Raw genomic sequence first — 19792 nt, forward strand, 5'->3', positions numbered from 1 at the left:
GAAAATGGTTTCTGAGATATAGTGGTAGTGGGTGAAAGAGAGGCTCCTGGCTTCCAGGTGTGCTCCATCCTTGATAGCTACAAGTAAATGTAGAATGTGCAGTCCTTCTTGAGTGTCCTGCTCCAAAAGTACAAGAAGGAGAACTGAGCAATGATGTTTGCAATGTTTTTTTTTTTAAGTTACCAGCAATTATTGGTAATGTTGCACCCTACATGTATAGGCACAAATCCTATGAACAGCACACTCAAAACGCTATCACAGTTAGGCATGGTTGGGGCAAATCTCCATATTTGTGGTGCTGCCATGAATGGAGCAACCAGCACTCACGGACAAGCCCATATTAAAAACATAAAAAGCCAACACAGAGCAGCACAATCAGATAATAATTCGCATATTCACAATGCACTATCTCACAATCCTATGCTTATATGATGAACCGGATTTCTCAGGCTCATTCCAGCGAGCATGGAAATTCACTTGCACTGATGATTGTTCAGTTGCCTTTGTTGTGAGTTTGTTTCCTCTTTAATTCAGCAGAATTTCACTCACTGTTGTACAAGACCATCGGGCATTCCAACAAGAACTTTTCTGACCCGTTGTTTTTTTTTTTTTTTTTTGCAGCTTGAGTTTTCCGTGTGTTTCATAGCTGCTTGTAATTGGCAGCTGAATACTGTGAAATCTTCTCCTCCAGCTCAGCGAATGTCAATAACTTGTTTCCAACATTGAAGATCATGTCTCCAGTTGCCAGAAGCTGGTCAACTTGAGGAGTCAAAGGACGCCTGAGGCTGGCATCTCTGGTATTATGAGGCCGCCAGTTCATCGTAAATTTGACTGTGACTGGAGAACAGACTCATTTCTTCTGTTGCAAAGTAGCAGCGACCAGAAAAAGAGCCACACATTTATGTGGAGTACCAACTACATGGGCAGACAGCCTACTATGTATGACCTGGTGCACAACAAAAGCACGCTCCCGCAGAGAAGCTCACATGGGATCGCGGGGAGAGAACTTTTGGTAAACCGTTGAGCGATGTACTCAGTCTAAAATATAGACACTGGCTATTTACAGGATTCATGTGGGTCCTTGAAATCATTGAAAACCCCTGAATTTGAGTTCGTTTTCAAGGTTCTGAAAATGGTGGAATTTTTAAAAATCTTGAGAATCTTTGAATATTCATTTTTTTAAAAATAATGATTCTCGCACAATGCACGGCACATTATTGGTGATGCTGCAAATATAATAGGTGGCATATGTAATGTGCGCATCGCAAAAGAATTGAGAATATCAGTAGCTTCTGTACCGAACCATCACCGTGCATTTCTGGAAACTCGGAAAAGGCTGTAGCAGGAGGATAACAAGCAGAACAAGAAATGTTGCATTGAGGAGCAGGTAGAAATGCTTTCAAAAAAGATGAAAAACTAAAAGCTGCTGCTAAGGAATTAACAGCTATAGCAGTCTTATATGCAGAGAAGGCAGAGACAGTGACTTGACTTGCATCATAAAGTCAAACAGCCTTAGGAAGCCTGCCAAGACCAAGCAGCGGCAGATAGTGGATACTGGTGTGAAAATTCAGAAACAAGGCGTTGGATAAATAATAACTCCTCCTTAGGGCCAAACAACGAAATGTTCCTTTTGTCATTAAGGAAGCCTTCATTTTGGTGAGGCCGCTTTATGCAACTCTGAAAGCTTCCTCACTGAGGAGCCCTTGGTTTTTCCTCAGCTTAAGGTTGCTGTGGGGTTACCTTTGGTATGCCCTTAGGTCCGCTCCTGGCTCTAAACGAGCGCTTCACCTCACAGCTAGCTCACGTGATGGTTTTTGTAGTGTCGTGAACGCACGCTTTCCCCAGTGGCGGCGGAGAAACTGTGTGTACCGCGTGGCAAAACTGTCCGTTGCTGGCACGTTGGTGAGTGGAGGTTGATGGCGAGAGGCATGTGGCGTTCTGAAGACTGCTCCCCAGACCTTTTTTTCCTTGTTTAAAATTAATCGGCACCATGTGTGGTGAACACAACATGCTTATAATGCAATCACAATACTTGCTTTGAACGCTAGGAACTTGTCAGGGTGTGGGCTGATGTGCACGGACGAAGCGCGCCACCACCCTCCGGAGGCTGTATCGTAAATTTTTTCAGCCTCTCCAACGACAGTAGGAAAATCTTTTTAGCCTCTATATCGTTTAAAGGGGCGGGTGTTTCAGTGTCGCTAGACCATACCATGTTTCGCGCTCGACTACGCTGGCTTTTCACATTTAGTAATCGTAGTTCGAAAAAAGCGTACACTAGTCTCTATATTAGCACTTCAATTTGGAAGCGATGTGGCGACCCAACTTTTTTTTACAGAATAAACGCTTGTAACCTAAGCTTATATTCGATAATCTCGAATGCAGGAGTGCAGCAATCATTTCTCCCGCGAGGACGGGTGAATGGAGCTTTCAGAGTACACTTGGTTCTTCTGTTGGTACTTCACTGTAAGGAGGTCTCACGTAAAGTGAGGATGCGGTCGAAGGAATGTTTCATTGTTTGGCCCTTATTTTTTATGTCTGAATAAGTTTGCTGTAACTCATTACCTATGCAACTATAAGAAACTATGGTTGAAAGTTGTCTAAAATGAAAATGTCATTGGAGCTATGCTTTGACGTTTGCTCCAGTGATCTTGCCCTTTTTTGATGAATTACAGTCATCTCCAGCATTTATGCTTTCCTGAACCCGTGTTAATTGGGTTTCCAACAGACAATATGATGCTTGAAAATTCAGACATAACTTTGAAAGTCCTTCAAAATGCATGAATTTCTATCGTGTAAACGAACGTGAACTCTGCATTGAAAAATGGAAATGATGGCACTACCTTCTGGTATTTTTCTGTTAATAAATAAAAAACTACTCTGATAGAGTACACTGGCATTCAGTTTTCCATACCACTGTTCGAAAACTGTATAGGCCAGTGTGATGCCCAAGAGGTTTACGAAGGCCCAAGTATACAAATTTTTCAGTATCTTGTTGTGTATTGCAGAATTTCTTGGCCCTTTGTGCTTCAGACTACTACAATGGCTGCCTCTTCCACCGCAACATCAAGGGCTTCATGGTGCAGACAGGCGACCCTACAGGTAACTAGAAATGCTCCATTCATTCCTATTTCTTCTTTCAGTATGAGCCTGGAGGGAATTTGTATTTAATAGATTACTGGTGAGAATAATTCTGTTAAGAAGAGTAGCATAACATTGAGTCCAAAACTGAGGGGCTCAATTTTTAGTGGCGATCATAGAAAGTCGTCGGACAGTCAAGTTGAGGGATGCATGGGAGATCATGGCTTATCAAAATGGCTAGTTGGTTCATGACTTCTGAAGGAAAAAAATTATTAGCGCAAAGCAACACACGGAAAAAGAGCACGAAACTGGTGCTAATTTCCGTCTTCTTCTAATGCCTCTGATGGCTTCGTGCGCTACCTGCAAGTTGGCTTTGTCACGACACCATACACAATACTCGTGCACTTCTCTCATCACATTAGTTAAGCTGATGATGATGATGATCAATGGGAATAAAACAACATGAAGAGAATGACGTCTAAACAAGAAACGATCATTCATTTGCAAAGCTCCCTTTTTTTTTGCAGGTACGGGAAAAGGAGGTGAGAGCATCTGGGGTGAAAACTTCGCCAACGAAATTCAGGATGGACTCAAGGTACAACCCAAGCTGCGCTATAGAGGGCCGAGCTGAAGCCTCTTTCAATCTGTGGTGCCACCTGGCATTTCAGCGGGTGTGTGTGCTGAAGTACAGCCTTGAAGAAAGTTGTTGTCACTAGCAGCCGTGACACTCTGTGTTGCAACAATGTTTCGTATATTCGAGAATTCATTTTTGGCTGAATTTCTACAATGCAGTCGGTATTATAAACTTAAGTTACAGCTCCTTCAGCTCTTATCCATTTTGACTTTTAACATTTTTTTTACTAGTTTGATTCTTCTAGCATCTTGTTCAGGCATTGCAAACAGTAAAGTGTAGAAAATTCTTTCCCCTAAAAGTATTTCTGGCAAAGGAGGGCTGTAAATTTTTTGAAAAGAAGCTGTGTGCAACATGTCTCGGTTGCTTTATTTATTTATTTACAACAACAAAAATGTTGTGGGAGACCAGGGGAAAAAAGCTGATGCAATCAGCTGGAGGCTGTCCTGGCCACCCTACACGCGTTACAGCGTGAATGGTGCTAACGAACAAAGAACAGGAAATGAAAGGCACACATATTATACTGCACATGAATATCCCCATGCAAAAAAAAAAAAAAAATCGTGCTTTCACAGACATTATGAAAGAACATTAAAAAAAAATTTCTCTTGAAAAAACAACGAAAAAGAAATAGATGGTGTTGTTTAGGAGGCAAGTTCATGTGAAGTACCGGAATGAATGCACTTTTTTTCTCGAAAATCGGAGCAAAGTTGGGGGGGGGGGGTGCGTTTATTACGCGGGGTAAATTTTATGAAAACTTTTTTGGAAGAAGGAACAAATGCGGCAATGCAAAAAAAAAAAAAAAAGTTAGGTCGCTTAGCCTTTTGCAATTTATATATGTGTACACTGTATGGAAACAGCTTCGTTGTTGCAATTTACTCATTTTGGGTGGTTGATAGCGCTATCTTCTGCAAGCTGTCCCTCGGGTGCACGAACCCTTTGGACTATCTTTTCTCGCAATGATTTAATTGCAACAGTGGTATCTGCTTGTGATTTGGAGGGGCGCCCAAGAGCGTGCACTCACAGGGGAAGGGGGAGTGAAGGGACAGTTAGAGTGAAGAAAAAAGAAAGTTGGCTATAAAAGAAAGGGGGAGGTGAGTTTGCAGGAAGGGACTGACGTCGGTTGGCGTAGGCAGTTTGGTGACCTTCGCTCGCTGTGTGTGTATCAGGTGTGATGACTCTACACTCGCATGCACCGCTGAAAGAAAAACAATAGGCACGTGGCAAAAGGTGAGAGTCGGAAGAGAGCAGCGCTTCGAGATAGGTAGTAGTGCACTTCCAGTTGTAAAAGACTATGTCTACTTAGGGCAGGTAATAACCGCGGAGCCGAACCACGAGATTGAAGTAACTAGAAGAATAAGAATGGGATGGAGCACATTTGGCAAGCACTCTCAAATTATGACAGGTAGATTGCCACTATCCCTTAAAAGGAAGGTATATAACAGTTGTATCTTGTCGGTACTTAGCTATGGAGCAGAAGCGTGGAGCATTGCTCCACAGAAGCTATGGAGCAATGCTCCATAGCAGAAGCTATGGAGCAGAAGCTATGGAGCATTGCTCGCTGCGTCGTCCTCAATTTAAGCTGAACCAAGAGAGTTCAGCTTAAATTGAGGACGACGCAGCGAGCAATGGAAAGAAAAATGGTAGGTGTAACCTTAAAAGACAAGAAGAGAGCAGAGTGGATTGGGGAACAAACGGGGGTTAAGGATATCATAGTTGAAATCAGAAGAGAAAATGGACATGGGCCGGGCATGTAGCGCGTAGACAGGATAACCGCTGGTCATTAAGGGTAACTGACTGGATTCACAGAGAAGGCAAGCTAGTTAGGGGGGGAGACAGAAGGTTTGGTGGGCAGATGAGATTAAGAAGTTTGCGGGTATAAATTGGCAGCAGCAAGCACAGGACCGGGTTAACTGGCGGAACATGGGAGAGGACTTTGCCCTGCAGTGGACGTAGTCAGGCTGATGATGATGGTGATGATGAAAGGGGGAGGGGGAGGGAGCGAGCCGGGGTGGCTGAGCGAGGGGGGTCGGCAAAGTAATAAAAAACGGAAGAGAGCGAATGGGTGATGAGGTGCCAGGTGTCAGTTAGCTGCAGCGGATGAATGTAGGGGATGCGTTTATTACAGCAGGCAGCACCGGGGAAAGGGGGGGGGGAGTGAGCTGAGGTGATTGAGGGGGGTTGGCAAAGTAATCAAAAATGAAAGAGATCCAACGGGTGAGCAGGCACCAGATGTCGGTTGGCGGGACTGCAGCGGAAGAATGTAGGGGGTGCGTTTATTACGCGGGGGTGGGGGGGGGGGAATTCAAATTTTGATGACTGATATTGGGGGGTGCGTTCATTATGCGAGTGCGTTCATTACACAAGTAAGTATGGTATATTGAAGTGAAAAGTCTCTGCATTTCGTTAAATCAGGTTTCTGGAATTTTAAAAAGCTGCTCTTTAATGATTCTATTTAGCAAAGCTGGTAGCGTCAACCTAAGCATTTGTTAACCGTAGTTAGTGCGACATTTCTTAATTTGCCATTATTCAGGTTTGCATATATTATACTTTATTAGGGTGGCCTGTAAATTTGCTAGCGTTTGTAGAGCACTACATTTCTTCATTATGTTAACTTATATGGACGACATAGATTATAGTTAAAGATGAACTTTACCGGGACAATGTTGTGTCTCATAAAAAGGTCACTTGTGTGTGAGAGGTATGAAACCTTGCATGCTAACTGAATCACGCGTTTCTGTAAAACTGCGAGCTTATCAATGTTTGCTAGTAGTACCCCAAACTAGCAATCCATGATTAAGTATTGGTACAAAGAAAGCATTATACAAGAGCTTGTTCATGTTTTTAGGCAATTCAAAAGACACACGCATCACACCTATTGTTCTAAATAGTTTGCCAGTTAAATCATTTATGTGGCCATTCCGTGTCGTGCTCATTGAAAAAAAAAAGTGAAGTTTTTATTTATGGTACAAACTCAATTTCTACATTATTTAACGTTATTGGTGCTAGTTGAATGGTCTTGTTTCGTGGTCGAAACAATATTGCCTTTGTCTTGCTAATGTTAATTTTTAAGTGCTTTTGAGTCATCCAGTAATTTATTTTCAATAGCACTTCATTACCTCTATTAATTAAGCACTTTTCTGAGTTCCTTGAAAAAAAAAGTGGTGTCAGCTGCGTATATAATTAATTTGGCTGTATCATAAATTGTCGGAATTTCCTTGATATAAATTAAAAATAAAAATGGTCCTAGGATACTCTCCTGGGCAATACCCCATCTGACCGGTTTTTCATCTGGTCTTTCTCTCGCAAGAATTACAGACTGACTTCTATTTTTCAGGTATGAGGAAATTAATGAATGTGCTATGCCTCTGATGCCATAAGTTTCTGACTTTCTCAATAAAATGCTACGGTTGACAAGGTTGAAAGCCTTAGAAAAATCTAAGAATATACCAAGCATCATTTCGTCACATTCAAATTTATCTTATAAATTATTTCTGTTCAAAGAGGGCAATCTCGATGGACTTCTTACGGAAACCAAATTGTGCTGGATGCAGCTAGATTATGACAGTCTATAAAATATGATAAGAGCTCTAAAATTATTTTTTCGAAACCTTTAGAGAACACTGGTAATATGAATATCGGCTTATAGTTGCTCATTTCATTTTTATCCCCCCTTTTTTAATGTCGCTGTCACTTTGGCAATTGGCATGTCATGTGGAAATATTCCTAAAGACAAACTTTGGTTAAATGTACGTGCTAGAATTGGGGGCCAGAATATCTATTACATATTTCACTGGTTGTACTTGAATGCATGCCACATCATTGGCTTTACTGTTGCCTAATACCGTAAAAGATAACTTCATTGTCGGACACCGGTGTAAGAAATATTGTATGTTCTGTGTAAGAATTCGTATAAGTAATATCTGTATCATTATATAAAGAATGGCCAAGAGTAAAAAAGAAGTGGAAACTGTTTGCCAAATTATTACCTATTAATTTTACTCCGTTTTGTCATATCTTATTTGTTTGTTCCTGTGATTTCCCCAAGCAATATATTTAGAGTCTTCCAAATTTTAGCAGAGCTCTCTAAGTGGTTCTTCAAGAGAGAAAGGAAGAGAAAAGTGAGCCCCATAACTGTCTGCTTCAGCGAGTGACACCTCAACAGTAGCTCACAAGGGATGGTGGTGAGGAGGGATTAAATGGGTAGGAATAAAGGTGTAGAAAAGAGAAAGAGGCGTGAGGTGGTAAGCCAGAGAGAGCGACGACAAATCGAGGGGATAGGAGAGATAAGAAAGATGGAAACACGGTCACAGGAGTCCGAGGACGGGGCACCACTTGCGAGAGCTCTTGTCGGCGTCAGTAGATGGCGTAGAGCAAGTCTAGTCGGTCAGAGGTACACTGTCGTCGAAGGTCGTCGGCGTCAGGATATGACGTAGGGCGAGCCCAGTCAGCCAGAGCTACGCTGACGCCGGAGATCGCGAGGGCACAACCGGTCAGCACGGAATCCAGCTAGCGAGTCCCCCAGCAGAGCGTCCCGCAGTCATATTAAATTGCAGTAGTAGTTATTCATTTTTAACCTTTCAGAGCTGCTGTGTAACTAGTTTATAAACTCCTTAAACGCCTTGAACACCTCAGGGTCTTTAGTTTTGGTTAATGCCTTATATAACTGATTTCGTTTTTGATTTCGTTGAGTGATTCCTGTGTCATTCAAGGTTTCCTGCATTTTTGGAGCGTCGGCATGTTTTCAAAGGAAGAGTGGTAGGCTTTTAGAGAGAATGTGGCCTCTCAGCAACCGAAGCATTCGTTTAAAGGGTAGGCGTTTCCACAGTCCGAGCACTACTTCATCGCATGTCCATCGTCAGGAAGAGGCTTATCACAGTTTCCGCAAATCTCTGCCATATCAAAGATTTAAGGAAATAAAGGCTGCCGAAACAATACGTATTCAGACACTGAAAACCCCACAATAACAAAACAAGAGCACAAAGCACATAACACGGCAGCGGCGGCGGCGGCGGCAGAATGGGATATAGTTTACGGCAAAAAACAGCGATTTTACCACGCTGCTGCACGTGTGACCTGCCCCAAAAACGCTTGGCGGGGAATGATCAAGTTGCATGGCAAAAACCTTGCTGAGCTATCCATGTTTGAAACAACTGTTTAAGTAGACACTTGGGAAGCGGCATCATCGCAAACCCGAGCAAATAGGGGAATTTCAACCCACAACTCTTGATGTGTGGCTTAGCCGTGTTAGGGTGATTGGCTTCACATGGACCCTTGAGCTGACTCACCCAGGGGAAACCGGCAGTCTCCTTTTCTTATCTCTCTCTAACCACATGTTCGTCTTTCTCTCTCACTTTTCCTGTCCTCTTCTCTTTCTTCCATATTCTTTGTGGTTAACCTTGTGTGAGATAAGGAACCTACATAGCTCATGTTGGATGATAGCAATGATGTACGGCTGACATGTATACCTTTACCATTTGCCATGTCGCGTTCCTTTGTTGAGTTTGGTGGTGGTTAGCAGGCATTATTGCCAAACATACATAATCTGTCATCAAATCGGCTTGTTCTCCACTTCCTGATCGTCTCTCTTTTAAGAGGTGGTGGACCGAAGGAGCATTGAACATCATCTTTGAAACTGAAGAAAGCTTCCTGATGTTTTATATTCTATGTAGAGAAGACCTGCAAAAGACCATTCGTGCATTATTACTGTTTCTTGTCGTGAAATCTCCACCAGAGCATTAGGTGCCAGATACAATGTAATGGAGGTTGCTTCTGGAGCTGTGTGAGCATGCACAGCATACTTTGTAGCATTGGGGAAGGTTCTAGTTTCTATCACTTCCCAGCGGGCAATGAACACAGTACTGGGGGTAATATTGGATGAAGAACTGTTTCAAGTCACTGCGACAGAACTTCTTCAAGGAAGGAAGAAGGAACACGTAATCAATGTTCCTTCTTCCATCTCACTGCTGTTCTTGTTTTTTTTTTCACGTGCCGGGATGTAGGCTTAGTCAGGGAAAAGTTATGCCTGTTTCCTTTTTTCCTGATCTCGGTTGCATATAACTGTAACATGTCAGAATAAAGAGTATTATATATATAAGTGCGCAAAGAATAAAGAATAAACAGTAAAACAAGAAAATTCCAACCAAAGACCTTATCCTGACCTAATGACGAACAACCCACCAGAGTTTATTCAGACAGGCAACATCATGGTTCGTGTCGAATCATATGTTCCTGATTCCCGCTGGTGTTTTAAATGCCAAAGGCTTGGCCACAGCTCACAGAGCTTCCGTGCGCTAAATGTGCTGCCAGTAATCATGCGGCAGACAGCAGTCAAGGTGTATCGTGCGACCTGCGACGACGGGCATCCCGCATGCTTGCCGTTGCTTTGAAAGTGGAAAGTAGAAAAAAAAATAAAATTCTTAGAGGCAAAAAAAAAACATAATTCTAAAAAACAGCGATTTTGGTCAGAAACAAGACTACATACTTGAGCTTGAAAACGTAGTTCCAGTTGTTGTATTGACTCACCTCGTCATAATGCTTAAGCCACTCGTCCACATCTTTTTTTTCTCTGCCAGCATATGGACATGATTCCACGTAGTGATAAATTGGTGCAACAACCGGCATGGACCTATGTGCAGTTGCAGCCAGCACCGAGTTTTGCGCCTCATTCTGAAGCATTAAGATGAGCAAGGCAGTGGCTCCGGCGAAGTTCAAACAGTTGTCGCTCTACAGTACGTGAACGTCGTGTACCTCGCACCTCTACCACTCTGTCACATCCACAAACAAAACTTATTGAGATGTGATGATGTTGCTATTTGTTTGAGACACGATGATGTTGCTGTTTGTTTGTCCTTCAAAACCAGTGGCACGCACCCATTCTGTGGGATTGGCCAAGAATGAGTAGTTGAAAATTCAAGAAAGGATAAATGGCACGTGGAACCAGCAGTGTGAAAGGGCATCAAACTTAGGCAAAATTTATACATAAGGAAAATTCAAACACTTAAAAATTGGCAACAGTACAATAGAAAATGCTCTGTAAGGGAAAAACAAACGTAATGAATGCTACGTGTGTGACTGTGTGTAATGAAATTGTCCTTAGTTCTTCTTTTGAATGATAAGAATGAAGATGACTCGATATCAGATGGTAATGAGTTCCAAAGGGAAATGCCTGAAAATGCTATGGTAAATCTATCATAATTAGTTTTAACTTTAGGAAGAAGCAGACTAAGTTGTTTTGAAAATGTTGTAATATTGCTATTTATGAGGTTGGATTGAGTAAAACCTGGAATATTCATTAGTAGTACACCTCATGATAGGATAACATATGTAGAGGCAAAACATTTATAAAACTGAATGTAAGAGCCGAGGAAGATGCATTCAGTTGAAATGTAATTAATCGTAATGCCTGCTTTTGTGAAATTTTTAGGTGATGAAGATGTGTGGCATATGTATTACCCCTGAAAGACAATATGTATGCAATGTGTATGTATACATATGTAAGACTGTGTATGTCTACATAATATAAAGACATGAGAATGTTTTGATCAAAGTAAGATGGAGTTTTTATGGTAATGCAAATACCAAATGAAATTTTTTAAATAAGTGATTGAGTAAGGCACTGAAACTCTGAATTCTTAACTAAAACAGCAACAAGAAATTTAGTAGACTGTGATTTAGAACTTACATCATTATTTAGAGAAACCGCAATAAAATGAGGAAATTTTTCGAAGAATGAAATACCATAAATACAGTCTTAGATGGATTAACTAATAGCTCATTTCTTGGACACCATGAATGTACATTAGAAGAAGTCAGAAAAGCTTCGGAGAGCATGCAAAGAGGCAAAGCTGCTGGTGAGGATCAGGTAACATCAAATCTGCTGAAATATCGAGGAGACATTGTGTTCGAAAAACTAGCCACCCTGTTTACGAGGTGTCTCCTGATGGGAAGAGTACCAGAGTCTTGGAAGAACGCTAACATCATCTTAATACATAAGAAAGGAGATGACAAGGGCTTCAAGAACTACAGGCCGATTAGCTTGCTCTCTGTAGTATACAAGCTATTTACAAAGGTAATTGCTAACAGAGCAAAGAAAACATTAGAATTCAATAAACCAAAGGAACAAGCAGGATTTCGAACAGGCTACTCAACAATCGACCACATTCATACTATCAATCGGGTAATAGAGAAATGTTCAGAATATAACCAACCACTATACATAGCCTTCATAGATTACGAGAAGGCGTTTGATTCAGTAGAAATATCAGCCGTCATGCAGACACTGCGGAATCAGGGCGTCGATGAAGTATATATAAACATCCTGGAAGAAATCTACAGGGGATCAACTGCTACCATAGTGCTTCATAAAAAAAGCAACAGAATACCAATCAAGAAGGGTGTAAGGCAGGGGGACACAATCTCCTCAATGCTATTTACCGCGTGTTTACAGGAGGTTTTCAGAAGCCTAGAATGGGAACAGTTAGGGATAAGAGTCAATGGAGAGTACCTTAGTAACCTGCATTTCGCCGATGACATTGCATTGCTGAGTAACTCAGGGGACGAATTGCAACTCATGATTACGGAGTTAGACAAGCAGAGCAGAAAGGTGGGTCTTAAAATGAATCTGCAGAAAACGAAAGGAATGTACAGTCGCGGCCACTGTAAGAGGGAACACGGAGCGGGTGACCGCGCTCCGCGGAGTGCCACGACGAGCGCCGTGCGAACTATTGCGGCGCAAGCGCAATAAGCGCCACAGGCGGAGTTAGCTGCGCGTCGTCTGCTACGGTGCCTCCCACTTCGCCTCGAAACCTAGATTGCGCGCGCGCTTTGGAATACACAAACCCTGTAGCAATGGCGCGTCAATAGATACTATTATAAAGCAGTTATGAAAGCACGCAGGCATGCTGTACGCCTAAATATTAACTGTGCCTTTTACCTCTAAAAGTTCTGTTTGATCACAGAGGGTGGGTTTCATAATTGGCACGCTAAGGAAGTAAAAAAAAATCACACGACAAACAAGAGATACTGATAAATCTGTGCTTCAGATTTATTATATATACGATGAAGCCAAGACCACGGCTGCAAATGAAGCTTAGATGATGGTCTCTTTCCTTTCCGAGACAATCGGGGCAGCAGGGTGCGATGTCCGAACTAATGACGAAGGTGAATTTTAATACCTGGTTGCATCTCCTCCGGAGGCAATCGCGGCAGCCATCCTACGTGGCAGGGAACTGTATAACGAATCCACAAGGGTGGCATCCAGCTTAGGGCGTTCCCATTCAGCGTGGACTGCTCTCCAAAGGCTGTCCCTTGACATTCCATGGAGGGGCTTGGATGCGAGTGCCGCTTTCATTTGGCCCCAAATATTTTCAATAATATTGAAGTCTGGTGACTGGGGCGGCCACTTTAAAACGGCGATGTTGAGCTGGCGTAGTAGGGCTTCAACTTTCTTTGAAGTGTGCACAGGCGAACGGTCGTGTTGGAATACAGGACCAGCCCCGGAGAAGTGCACCTTTGCAAGTTCGCGATGGGCCACTCTGGTCAAAATTTCGCAGTACTTGTTCGCTGTGAACTTACCGTCGATTCTCACTAAAGGTCCGAGACCGTCTTTTATGATCATGCCCCAAACACCTACAGTTGACCTTCCGCTTTTCGAGACTCTCTGTAAGAACTTTGGCTGGTACCTGCATCAAGGAAAAAAAGAAAACGTTTGGGTGTCTAGACTACCGATTGTGAACGCATAAAATAAGGAAACGTACAGATAGCTGAAGCCGTTACGAACTTGTTCAAGCTATGTTTAAACGTGCAGTGTTTGAAATGCCTTTACGATTAACTGCAGTCTCGTAAGTCGTCACTGCGTTCTTCTAAATGATTTGGGTGCACGTTAATGATTCCTAGGTGGTCAAAATTATTCCGGAGCGCCTCCCCCCCCCCCCCCCCTCCTACGACGCGTCGCATCGCCTGTGTAGCGTTGGCCGTTAAACCTCATAATCAATAATCATCATGAAAACGAAAGCATCCGGGAGTCTCGAGATGTGTGCATGCAAATGGAATGACACACCCATTTAAACGTATTCACAGTACAAAATTGGAAGCCCATGCTGGAAGGACATTTCTTTCTTACGAAAAGCGCGTTTCCAAAAACACATTCTCGTGTAGCTTACCGGGTGTTGTCAGGGCGCCAAATACGGGCTTGCTGATCGCACGATGTAGTGAACGTGCACTCGTCTGTGAAGACGACTTGCTTCCACTCCTCAGTTGAACGTTGCGCATGCTGTCGAGAAAACTGCAGCCGTTTTTCTTTGTTCTGAGCGCGAAGAAGAGGCTTTTGGGCTGCAATCCTGCTCTTCAGACCCGCTTCCCGGAGGCGTCGCTTGACCGTTGTCACGGATGCTCTCAAGTCGAGGGTATTTTTGATTTGCTGAGCAGAGAGACCTGGCTTCACGGCTGCCGCTGCAACGATCCAAGCATCCTCTTGTTCAGTGGTAACTCGAGACCTCGGCTTCCGCGGAGCATCCTTGATCCGGCGGCAAGATTTAAATGCTCTTACGATCCTGTTGACTGTCTTGAACGTTCTTCCCGTCGCTTCGGCGATTTTTCGCTGCGACCTACCCTTGAAATAGAGCTCGACGATTTCCCAGCGCTCACTCTCAGGAACTCTGGCCATGCCGGAAGGTATTGCTTTGACGAAATGCCACACTAAGAACACATGCAGCCCCTTTTAAACTCATAACGAGCAGAGTTTTATCAAAAGTGGGCGTAACTTTCGTCTCCTAAATGCGCTGTTTGACATGCAAAGCATCCAAGGCACACTCTGTTGATCTTATGCCACGTGCTCGATTTCCTTTTGTAACCAAGTGAAATTTCAGCGACCAACTTCATTTTGCGACAAAAACGAACGTCTGAAATTCGAAGCCGAATACTGGGTGTAGCATGAACGGCGCGCCGAGATAACCCAGTTCAAATACTTTCTATCCAGCTCCATAGCTACAGTATTTTGGACCAGAGCGCGTGCGGCGAAGTGGGAGGCACCGTAGCAGACGACGCGCAGCCAACTCTGCATCTGGCGCTGATTGCGCTTGCGCCGCAATACTTTGCGCGGCGCCCGCTTGGTGGCCCGAAGAGAGCGGCCACACGTGCCGCGTTCCCTCTAACAGTGGCCGCGACTGTACAACAACCTCGGAAGAGAGCAGCGCTTCGAGATAGGTAGCAGTGCATTTCAAGTTGTAAAAGACTATGTCTACTTAGGGCAGGTAATAACCGCGGAGCTGAACCACGAGACTGAAGTAACTAGAACAATAAGAATGGGGTGGAGCACATTTGGCAAGCACTCTCAAATTATGACAGGTAAATTGCCACTATCCCTCAAGAGGAAGGTATATAACAGCTGTATCTTGCCGGTACTTAGCTGCGGAGCAGAAACCTGGAGACTTAGAAAGAGGGTTCAGCTTTAATTGAGGATGACGCAGCGAGCAATGGAAAGAAAAATGGTAGGTGTAACCTTAAGAGACAAGAAGAGAGCCGAGTGGATTAGGGAACAAACGGGGGTTAAGGCTATCATAGTTGAAATCAAGAAGAGAAAATGGACATGGGCCGGGCATGTAGCGCGTAGACAGGATAACCGCTGGTCGTTAAGGGTAACTGACTGGATTCCCAGAGAAGGTAAGTGAGTTAGGGGGAGACAGAAGGTTAGGTGGGCAGATGAGATTAATAAGTTTGCGGGTATAAATTGGCAGCAGCAAGCACAGGACCGGGTTTACTGGCGGAACATGGGAGAGGCCTTTGTCCTGCAGTGGACGTAGTCAGGCTGATGATGATGATGATTAATGTACATTTGCTAGATCCGCGTTAAGTTCATACTGCAATGCACCAGAACATCTTTCGGATATGAAAATAGTGGTTTCGTCAGCATAAAGAAGACAGTGTGCATGTGTTGGTATTTGTGGCAAATCACTTATGAATATGAGAAGTAAAAGTGGTCAATAAAACTATTGGGCACACCAATTTCACATTTAGGTGGAACGGAAATTGGTGATGAGAGACCATGGCTCAGATAAGTGTGCAAATACTCGGAGCAAGACTCGCTAATAGGATCGATAATATTGATAATAATATCACCACATATAGAAATATTCTTTTTTTTATCAACTAGTATCCCTAGGAACTGCTCAAGTTATGAAATTTGATTTGAAAGGATGAGGGGGAACGATAAATGAACACAATTACGATGTTAAGTTTGGAAGGCAGCTGCAGGTTGATACTCCCGACTTCTAACCATACTGATTCACAGAGACAATGACGAAAAAAAAAAATATCATGATGACGTTTATATCACAGTAATGCTTTGACCCAAATGGCTGAACCACCACTACAATAAGCTTTACAAGGACAATATTCAGAAGTGTAACCAGAAAGCCGATATAAATTCCCGTCTTGGGATGATAACCATTTTTCAGATAGATACACACATGGCATGGTCCAAAATGCTAAAAAAAGCGATGAGATCATCATGATGCTTACGAATATGGCATATGTGTAAATCCAGTAAGGATACTGAGGGTTGTTTTTTCTTGAACAAAGCTTTCGCTTTGTTGAAAAAAAGAAAAAAAAAAAAACGATTCACCCATGATGATTTGTGTGCCAATGCAAAGAAAAAAAGTAGGATTTATTGATTACTTGAAGATGACAAATCACTTGTACTAGATATGCGACGAACATGGGTATTAACAGACTTTATAGCCTTGATCATATCGTTATCGGCTCACAGGAATTTCCATTCTTTAAACTTATTCAGTTCTAGTGCCTGCGCAAAAAGCCGCTTATTGTCAGGTGTCAGGTGATGATTTACTAAAATGGAAGTTGATGGTTTCTGTGAGAGCCCTAATGGAGTAGCTGTGAGCCTTGCCCTACGAGCTTTGGAAGCCAAGTCAGCTTTTAAGTGTGAATACACTTTATAAGCGACCCCAAACCATCCACCGCCGTCGGCGGCGTCCGCAGTCTTCTCTCTATCTTTAAAAAAAAGAGGACTTGGCGGGCCCCAGCGCGACGCTCTACCGAATAAGCCACGGACGCGACGCTGATAGTTCCCCTCCCCCTTCGCTCGCTCCTTCGCTCTCCTCGCTCGCCGCAACTGCGCGCGCATCCCTCTCTCTCGCGTGCCCGCCTTCTCTCTCAGTCTCCCGTCGAGAGCGGGTCGTGCGGTGGATGTCCTGGAGGCAACGCTACCATCTGGATATAAGGCGCGTTACTGACACCGATATCAGCGTCGCCAACGGATTTTAACTTTACTCCCCCTCATAGCATCACCCCGTGCATTCGCACTTAACCATGTTCACCCTCAGGGAAATGCTTGGGAGTTTTTTTTGTTGTTCATGAGCAGAACCACTATATAATATTTGTCCTGTGTTTGGCAGGCGCGGGGTGAACAATGTAAATGTCCTCAGCAGCAAAAGGGCACCCAATCTTGTCACCTAATATCTACACGATTGCCAGACAGCTTTCACTTTCAGTTTTTTGGTTCCCTTTAATTTCTACATTACTTTGGTGCAAATATTGCTCAAGGTTCACTACACGTTAGGTTAGGCTCTTGTTACTCTCAAGCAGAAAATCGTTTTCATCTTTGTTTTCTTGGAGAAAAATCTAATTCTTTCATTTTATAGACTCGTATGAATCATTACACATACTGAGACTTTGATGTAACTTTGCTACCTTAAAGCACAGAAAGTCAATTTCTTTTGCCAACTTGGAATTCTTTGGCATTGTGCAGAATTACTCAAGTCAACACGCATGAATCGAAAAATGGCAGCATTGATGATAGCAGAAACTTTTGACGCATATAGAAAATTCGAAGCACTAACCTGTACAGATATACTGAGGATAGTTAGGAGCAGTCCTTAAGCCGCAACCGGTTTCTGCCGAAGTGATGACCGCCATTCCAGCGCAGGCGCATATAAAGGCAAGGATTCGTGCATAGGCGTTGCTGCATGCAACGCAGTAATGACAATGCTTGGTAGCCTGCTTTACACGTGCGCTTTTTAATAGTAGCATCGTTCACACTGGAAGACGCCAGGAATCAGATGCACACGAGATCTGTAAAGGTAATACAGAGGACGGTTAGGAGCAGTCTTTGAGCCGCAAGAAAAAGGCAAAGCATGGAGGCTGCTTCGAGACTCATTGACTGCGAAGAATCTTATCAATTTTAACGTCACGCCTCAAGACAGGAGAACGGGTCAACAGGCCAGGAGAGAGAGCTGGCAGAAGTTTTTGTGTGGCATCAACTTATATACTCATGAGGCGAGAGTCTGGAGCATGGTTAGGGTGGTGATAGCACCTATGCGCGTCAAGTGTCTGCGGTATTTGGCGCTGTTGCCCACAATTGTAAAGTGTTGCTTGTACGTGACTTCATTCGTCACATGAGTGCTTGTACGTGACTTCATTCGTCACATGAGTGTCTAGTATATATGTATGCTGGTTGCATGGAATAAAGGTTGATGTTATCTCTCCCACATCGGAAGCGGCTCAGTCCCTTCCTCTTCTCCTGTGGCCTGCCTGGATGTGCATGGCCTTTCACTAGGCCGCAACGCGACATGGTGTCAGAAGTGGGCATCTTCTGATATTCGAGGGGTGTTGCATTAGTCTTCGTCAAGCGGCGCCATGTCAGAAGACATAGAAGCCAAGCCAGTTCACGGCATGTTCACTGTTTCAGCGCCACCAACGTTTGACTTCGACTGGACATCCGAATGGCCTTCCTGGATCCAATTATTCGACAACTACCGCTTTGCCTCCGGTCTAAATGAGCCAAGTGAAGAAGTGCAAGACCGGACTGTACTCTACACAATGGGCAGGCAAGCGAGAGAGATTTTTTTCGACCTTTGCATTATCTGAAGAACAGCAGAAGCAGTGTGAAATAGTCGGAAAGAAGTTCGACGATCACGTCATGTCAGCGAGCCGTGGATACGATTATTGACAGTATTAAATATGACAATGCCTTTGTGTATCTTGGATGACTGCGTAGTGTTCAGCCGGACATATGAAGAACACGTTTCCCACCTTCAGAACATATTTACAAGGTTCGAAACAGCAGCCTTGAAGTTCAAGCCACAGAAGTGTTTTTTTTTTTTTTTGTACTGCCATCAATTACCTTGGGCCTGTTGTCACAAAAGACAGTGTATCTCCTGACCCATCGAAACTGGCAGCGGCTCAGGCTTTCTGGCCTCCTCGAAATGTACAGGAACTACAATCATTTCAATCAATCAATCAATCAATCAATCAATCAATGTTTCTTTATTAGCATCAGAAGTGTACATTGTGAGTAAGTATGCAGGAGGGCTCACATCGTATTTCAGGAAGTTTATCCCGAATCACAGCGTTATTATAGCACCTCTTCAAGCATTGCTAAAGAAAAACGCTACTTTTTTTTTTGGGAAGAAGATCAGCAAGTGGCATTTGAGACATTAAAGCACACGTTGTGCCAGCTGCCTGTCCTTAATCTATTTTCCGAAAAAACAGAATTTGGTGCCCAAGTACACACAGATGCATCTCGGCTCGGCTTGGGAGGTCTATTGCTGCACGAAGATGAAGAGCAACAATATTGTCCAGTGCTGTACTTGAGTTGATCTCTCAGAGGTGCAGAGTTAAATTATTCTTCGACAGAACTGGAAGCTCTTGCAGTAAAATGGGCATTAGAAAAGCTACGACCTTACCTGATTTGCCGAAAATTTCAAGTTGTCAGCGACCACCATGCACTGTGCTGGGTCTTGCGCTACAAGAAAGGAAACCAACGCCTTCTTCGTTGGTCACTGATTCTGCAGGAATTTGACTTTGATGCCATCTATAAATCAGGAATTCTGTACAGTGCACCAGACTGTCTTTCCAGGAATCCCCCCATTGTCGATGATGCTGAACCAATTCTTGCAGTATCATATCCATCACTGCAATTCTGTGACAACATGAGTGGGGAGCAGAGTCAGGATGTATTTCGCGCTAAAGTCCTTGATATGCTTAGGGGTGCGCTGGGCACACACACAAAAAAAACAGAAGTGCGTGCAAAAGAAGTTCATGATAAAAACGACGTGTTGTACAAAA

At 43.5% G+C, this 19792-nt stretch overlaps 1 protein-coding gene across 43 annotated transcripts in view; it reads left to right on the forward strand.

Moving 5' to 3' along the window:
* The window catches only part of LOC119160740 (peptidyl-prolyl cis-trans isomerase-like 3), a 96806-nt gene that overhangs the window by 46567 nt on the left and 30447 nt on the right, over nucleotides 1–19792 (forward strand). For 11 of the 43 annotated variants that reach the window (XR_012887785.1, XM_075881021.1, XM_075881016.1 and 8 more), the window contains 2 exons: nucleotides 3031–3099; nucleotides 3606–3749. Coding sequence is in view for 39 of the 43 variants with exons in the window: in XM_075881021.1 (XP_075737136.1) it covers nucleotides 3031–3099; nucleotides 3606–3749 (213 nt within the window). In the remaining 4 variants the exon portion in view is untranslated. Of the gene's footprint in view, nucleotides 1–3005; nucleotides 3100–3605; nucleotides 3750–19792 lie in introns of all 43 variants that reach the window. The other 32 variants (XR_012887787.1, XM_075881025.1, XM_075881023.1 and 29 more) reach the window with 5 other exon arrangements.

Source organism: Rhipicephalus microplus, chromosome X (assembly GCF_043290135.1).
Source record: "Rhipicephalus microplus isolate Deutch F79 chromosome X, USDA_Rmic, whole genome shotgun sequence".
In the NCBI taxonomy this organism is placed as follows: domain Eukaryota; kingdom Metazoa; phylum Arthropoda; class Arachnida; order Ixodida; family Ixodidae; genus Rhipicephalus; species Rhipicephalus microplus.